Source organism: Rhincodon typus, chromosome 4 (genome assembly GCF_021869965.1).
Source record: "Rhincodon typus isolate 14 chromosome 4, sRhiTyp1.1, whole genome shotgun sequence".
In the NCBI taxonomy this organism is placed as follows: domain Eukaryota; kingdom Metazoa; phylum Chordata; class Chondrichthyes; order Orectolobiformes; family Rhincodontidae; genus Rhincodon; species Rhincodon typus.
The window spans coordinates 113,765,487-113,772,588 of record NC_063335.1 but is presented as its reverse complement, the minus strand read 5'-3'; the positions used below and the strand labels follow the sequence as shown (position 1 = coordinate 113,772,588).

Genomic DNA, 7,102 nt, shown 5'->3' with positions numbered 1-7,102 from the left:
TCATGAGATGAGGGTGTCGCTGGATAGGGGAGCATTTATCGTCCATCCCTAATTGCCCAGAGGGCAGTTAAGAGTCAGCCATATTGCTGTGAGTCTGGAGTCACATGTAGGCCAGACCAGGTAAGGGTCCTTCCGTAAAAGACATTAGTAAACCAGATGGGTTTTTCCCGATAATTGACAATGGATTCATGGTCATCATTAGATTCATAATTCCAGATATTTATTGAATTCAAATTCCATCATCTCCTGTGGTAGGATTCAAACCCAGGTCCTTAGAACATTACCTGGGTGTCTGGGTTAACAGTCCAGTGATAATACCACTAGGCCATCACCTCCTTGTGGAAACCAACATCTGACTGAAGGGATCGCACTCTAAGGGATATAGGACTAGTCGGACCAGTGTCCCTCATCTGTCATTTGACAGTTTCTCCGGTTTCTCTTTCTCCAGCATGGGAGATGCCAAGCTCAGTTGGTAACCTGTTCATGATGCTGCTCAGTCTCAGACTCACTGCGTTCATATCGATGCCATTGGTGTAGGACCAGGCGTGTTGGAAATATTCCTCCAGCCTCTGCCGCAGTGGGTTGGGTATCTGATGGAAGCGGATGAATTCCCGGACCCGGAGCATCTGTGTGTGATACCTGGCAGTGCCCGAGTACAGTCGCTGAATTATCGCAGACACATTCCCAAAAATACTGGCGTACATCAGAGCTAGGGGGAGAGAGAGAGAGAAAGAGAAAGTGAGAGCTAACAGACTAGAAATATAAATTCCCACCCACTTCAGGAACACACTGACTACACAGAAATACACTCAGGAAGGGAGTGAGGAGGCTGAGGGATCTATAGGAGATTAACAGGATTTGGTATTGGGTCCCTACTGTGTTGCGTCTATTAATGATCTGGACAGGAATCTGTGTGAGGATGATCACACAGATAAGCTGAGAACTATGGTAAATAGTGAGGAGGAAAACCTTAGTATCCTACAGGACAATATTGGCAGTCTGGTCAAATGGGCTGAACAGTGGCCAATGGAATTTAATCTTGAATCGTGTGTTTAGATGCTTTGTCGGAGGATGATCAGTGTAAGCGAGTACACGCTAAGTGGTAGGACCCTGAGCAGTACAGAAGATCAGAGGGACCTTGGTGTATATGTCCATTCTTGAAGGCAGCAGAACAGGCAGATGAGATGGTTTATATTTGCGTTTATTAGTCACAACATAGATTATAACGTTATAAATTGGAGCTGCACAGGAACTTGGTGAGGAGCACCGTGTGCGGTTCTGGTCCCTGCGTTATAGGGAGGATGTGATTGTACTGGAGGGGGTGCAGAGGAGATTCACCAGGATGCTGCCACGGGTGGAGCGATCCAGCGATGAAGAGAGGCTGGATAAGCTCAGGTTGTTTTCTTTAGAGCAGAGAGAGGAAATCTGATTGAGGTGAACAAAGTTCTGAGGGGTATGGACAGGTTAGATATTTGATTTGATTTGATTTATTGTCACATGTATCTAAGTACAGTGAAAGCTTTGTTTCCAAGCAGTACAGGCAGATCATAGTAAACAAGGACATACAGAATATAGGGTGGAAAATCTTGGACAGAGTAAGGCATACAGTAAGGTTACATTGCACAGGGTGCGCGCTAGGCAAGATCAACTTTAACAAGATCAGCATTATTTGAAGTTAGAGAGTCCTTTCATCAGTCTAATAACAGTTGGGAAGAAGCTGTTCCTGAACCTGCTGGTGCGTCTGCTCAGGCTTCTGTATCTTCTGCCTGATGGAAGAGGTTGTAGGAGAGCATTACCGGGGTGCGATGGGTCTTTGATGATGTTGCTGCCTTTCCACGGCAGCAGGCCATGTAAATAGAGTCCGTAGATGGAAGGTTGGCTTCCGTGATGGTCTGGGCTGTGCACACCACCTTCTGTAGTTTCTTACAGTCCTGGGCAGAGCAGATGCCATACCAGGCTGTTATGCACCCGGACAGTTTGCTTTCAATGGTGCATCGGTAGAAGTTATTGAGGGACCTTATGGACATGCCAAATTTCCTGAGTGGCCTGAGAAAGAAGATGCATTGTTGTACCTTCTTGACCGTCACATTTACACAGGAAGTCCAGGACAGGTCATCGGTTACTGTCACTCCGAGGAATTTGATGCTGTTCACAAATGTTGCTTTACTGTCCAAGAAGGGGAATAGGGATAATCCAGGGAACTACAGGCTGGTGAGTCTCACATCGGTGGTTGACAAGCTTTTGGAGAGAATTCTTAGGGATAAGATTTACGCACATTTGAAAAAGCATGGCCTAATTAGGGACAGTCAGCATGGCTTTGTGCAGGGCAGGTCATGTCTTACTAACCTGATTAAATTATTCGAGGAGGTGATGAAGATAATCGATGAGAGTACAGCAGTGGATGTTGTCTGCGTGAATGTTAGTAAGGCTTTCGACAAGGTCCCTCGTGGTAGATTCATCCAAAAGATTAAGATGCATGGGATCTATGGTGACTTGGCCACTTGGATTCAGAATTGGCTTGTGCATGGAAGGCAGAGGTTCGTGGTGGAAGGGTATTTTTCTGGCTGGAGGTCCGTGACTAGTGGTGTTCTGCAGGGATCCGTTCTGGGACCTCTGCTGTTTGTAATATATTTAAATGACTTGGATGAAAATATAGATGGGTGGGTCAGTAAGTTTGCAAATGATACAAAGATCGGTGTAGTTGTGGATGTTGTGGAAGGTGTCATAGGATACAGCAGGGTATAGATCAGTTTCAGATATAGGCAGAGAAATGGCAGATGGAATTAAATCCTGGTAAGTGTGAGGTGCTGCATTTTGGGAGATTAATGTTAAGGAAAAAGACGCTGAACAGCATTGATGTACAGAGGGATCATAGGGTTCAAGTCCACAGCTCTGTGAAAGTGGCCACACAAGTAGATAGGGTGGTAAAGAAGGCATATGGCATGCTTGCCTTTATTGGTCAGGGAATTGACTACAAGAGGCAGGAAATCAAGTTATAAATAACACGGTGTGGTGCTGGATGAACACAGCAGGCCAGGCAGCATCAAAGCATCAGGAAAGCTGACGTTTCAGGTCAGGACCCTTCTTCAGCTTCTACAATCAGTTCATCTTCTTCATTTCTGAAGAAGGGTCTCCACTCGAAACATTAACTTTCCTGCTCCTCTGATGCTGCCTGGCCTGCTGTGTTCCTCCAGCTCCACACTGTGTTATCGCTGACTCCAGCATCTGCAGTTCTTACTATCTCTGAGGATGTCATGTTGCAGCTTTATGAGACTTTGGCTCAGCCACACTCAGAATATTGTGTTTAATTCTGGTTGCCACATTACAGGAAGAATGTGGAGGCTTTGGAGAGGGTACAGAACTGGTTTACCAGGATGCTGCCTGGATTGGAGGGTATGAACTATAAGGAGAGGCTAGAAAAACTCAGGTTGTTTTCTCTGGAGCGGCAGAGGCTGAGGAGGAGACTAGATAGAAGTATATAAAATTATGAGATGCATAGATAGGTTTGATGGTCAGAATCTTTTTCCCAGAGTTGAAATGTCTAAAACTAGGGGCATGTATTTAAGGTTAGAGGGGGAAAGTTTAAAGGAAATGTGAGGGGCATTTATTACACAGAGAGTGGCAGGAGTGTGGAACGCACTGCCGGGGTAGGGGTGGAGGCAGATATGAAAGGGGCATTTAAGGGACTTTTAGATAATCACATGAATGTGCAAGGAGTGGAGGGATATGGACCAAGGGCAGGCAGAAGAGGTTAGTTTAATTTGGCCTCATGTTCGGTACAACATCATGGCCCGAAGGGCCTGTTCCTGTGCTGTACACTTCTCTGTTTCAGGGACGAGTGCAGGGCTAGGGATATGGCATCCGCTATGGACCTGTTATGTTGGTAGGCAAATAGTAGGGGATCAAGGCAAGCTGGGAGACTGGAGTTGATGCAGGCCATGACCAGCCTCTCGAAGCACTTCATGATTATAGAGGTCATAGCTACCGGGCATTAATCAGTAAGGCATATTGCACGTGCTTTCTTAGGTACGGGGATGACAGTGGTCTTTTTGAAGCAGGTGGGGACTTCAGCTTGTAGGAGGGAGAGGTTGAAGATTTCGGTGAATACCCCCAACTGTTGTTCGCACAGGATCTGAGCGCTCAGTTGGGGACATCATCCAGGTCTGTTGCTTTCCTTGGGTTGACTCCCAGGAAGACCGATCTGACACTGCAGCGGTGACAGAGGGAACAGGTATGTCTGGGGCTGTTAGGGCATGCATCACCACAGCCACTAGCATTCTGCTCAAACTGAGCACAGAAAGCATTGAACGTATCAGGGAGGGATGTGTCTTTGTCTGCTATCTTGCTCTGCTTCATTTTGTATCCCGCAATGTTGTCTAGGCCTTGCCATAGACAGGAGTCTTTTTGGTAGGTCTGGGCCTCTAACTTGGTTCGGTACTGCCTCTTGACCTCCCTGATGGCTTTGTAGAGGTCATATTCATATCTAGATTTTCTGTATTAGTCCAGGTCACTCGGCTTGATTGCTGCATGTCTGGTCTTCAGTAGGGAGCGGATTTCCTGGTTCATCCAAGGTTTACAGTTGGGGAACACTCGGATTGACTTCTTTGGTACACGGTCCACCATGCATTTGCTAACGAAGTCCGTGATGGTGGTGGCGTACTCGTCTAGGTTTTCCACTGAACACAGTCCAGTCCACCGAGTCCAAGCAGTTCCGGAGACCGTCTTCCATTGCCTCGGACCAGCATCGTACTTCCATTTGTGAAGGATCCTCCCGTTTTAGCTTCTGCTTGTAAGCTGGGAGGTGGAACACAGCACTGTGGTCAGGTTTTCCGAAGTGCAGGCAGGGGATTGAGCGGTAGACATCTTTGAAGGTTGTGAGGCAGTGGTCCAGAATGTTCAGTCCTCTGGTGGGGCAGATGATGTGTGGGGGTATTTTGGCATCACCTGCTTGAGGTTGGCTTGGTTGAAGTCGCTGGCCACAAAGAATAGGGACTTGGGGAATTTTGTCTCTAGTGTGTTTGCAGCAGTGTGCATCATGTCTAGGGCATTCCTCACATCCCCAGGGGGTGGTATGTAGATTGCTGTCAGGATAGCAGAGATAAACTCTCACGGCAGATAGTAGGGGCAGCATTTTACTGTAAGGTACTCTAGGTCCAGGGAGCGATGGCTTCCCGGGGTCACTACATCTGAGCACCAGGAAGTGTTGATCAGGAAGCACACCCTCAGCCCTTTAGAGAGGGTACCCTTAGTACCCACAGGGCACAGATTGAAGGTAAGGGGCAGGAGGTTAGGAGGGGATGTAAGAAATGATTTTTTTTTCACGCAGAGGGCAGTGGGGATCTGGAACTCACTGCCAGTGAGGGTGGGAGAGATAGAAACCCTCATCACATTGAAGAAGGATTTAAATGTGCACTTGTGCTGTCAAGGTATACACAGCTATGGGCCAAGTGCTGGGAAATGGGGTTAGAATAGATGGATGTTTGATAACTAGCTCGGAAATGATGGGCTGAATGGTCTCTCTCCATGCTGTAAGACCACGATGACACAATGTTCCAGAATACAGGGGTGCTTAGTTACCAGGCTCAGGTGGAGAAGTTATGGTTATTCTCCTTGGAGCATGGGGGATTGAGGGGAGCATGGGGGTGAGGACAAGCTGGCAAATTCAAAACAGAAAGTTCTTCCTGTTCACTGATGGTCTAACTCTCAGCACAGGGCTGGGTGGGGTGGATGGGGTGTGGTTTTACAACCAGGGTGAGAGGGATGTGGGCAGGTTGTAAGGATGACCCACAATAAAACAATCAATAATTTCCAAAAGTGATGATACACATCCCTGTTCAGGGGCACAGGGACAGAGTCAGGGAATCTGGATTGATCCCTGGGAAATTAGTAAGTATTTGATGGGCTGAATGGCCTCTTTTCATGGTGTAAATGAAACTTCTGACATCTAGAACCCACTGAGTGAATAAATCCAGGTCTAGGATTCATTGACCATGCGTGTCTCCCTGAGAAGGAACTATCCCCCCTGAAATCGGAGAGAGGAAACTGCCCGAGGGACTGCTGTAACACTGACAGAGTAACAAAGGGCAGTTGTGGGTCAATTGGGAATCACAGCAGTGTCAGGAGTGCCCACCGTAAATCATTCCCATGTCTCTGCCCTCAGCTACCAACCAATTCATGAGGGATGTCGGGAACAAGGTACTTACAGCCAATGAGCATCACACAGATGGAGAAGATCTTCTCGGAGTTAGTATTGGGGGAGACATTACCAAATCCCACACTGGTCAAGCTGCTGAAGGTGAAGTACAGGGCAGTGACATATTTGTCCTTGATGCTTGGGCCTGACGAAGTATCGTTCTCGTTGTAAGGTTTGTCAATCTGTTCACCGAGAGAATCCAGCCAGCCAATCTTCGGCTGTAGAAATGTTCTCTCCACATTGCCAATGGCATACCAGATACAAGCCAGCCAATGGGCGATCAGGGCAAAGGTACACATCAGCAGGAAGAGGACAGCGGCTCCATACTCCGAGTAACGGTCAAGTTTCCGAGCAACTCGCACCAATCGCAACAAGCGGGCCGTCTTCAATAGACCAATCAGGGTGGTCGTCTGCAGAGAGTGAGGGACTCCATTAGACAGAGACAACACAGAGAGTGGACAGCACTGCACTGGTCAGTGTGACCCCTCGCACACTGAACCCTCGCACACTGACCCCTCGCACACTGACCCTCACACACTGACCCCTCGCACTCTGACCCCTCGCACACTGACCCCACGCACTCTGACCCCTCGCACACTGACCCCTCGTACACTGACCCTCGCACACTGACCCCTCGCACTCTGACCCCTCACACACTGACCCCACGCACTCTGACCCCTCGCACACTGACCCCTCGCACACTGACACTCCGCACACTGACCCCTCGCACTCTGACCCCTCACACTCTGACCCCTCGCACACTGACCCTCACACACTGACCCCTCGCACACTGAACCTCGCACACTGACCCCTCGCACACTGACCCACCACCCTTGTACACTGACCCTCACACACTGACCCCTCGCACAGTGACCCCTCGCACACTGACCACTCGCACACTGACCCCTC

General features: G+C 48.5%; 1 protein-coding gene across 1 annotated transcript in view; it reads right to left on the bottom strand.

Moving 5' to 3' along the window:
- Nucleotides 1–248: 248 nt before the first annotated feature.
- The window catches only part of LOC109924428 (potassium voltage-gated channel subfamily H member 2-like), a 77,372-nt gene continuing 70,518 nt past the window's right edge, over nucleotides 249–7,102 (bottom strand). Inside the window, exons 8-9 of the mRNA XM_048595794.1 lie at nucleotides 6,204–6,603; nucleotides 249–709 (exon numbers count right to left, since the gene is read on the bottom strand). Of these exons, the coding sequence (XP_048451751.1) occupies nucleotides 414–709; nucleotides 6,204–6,603 (696 nt within the window). The 3' untranslated portion in view covers nucleotides 249–413. The remainder of the gene's footprint in view (nucleotides 710–6,203; nucleotides 6,604–7,102) is intronic.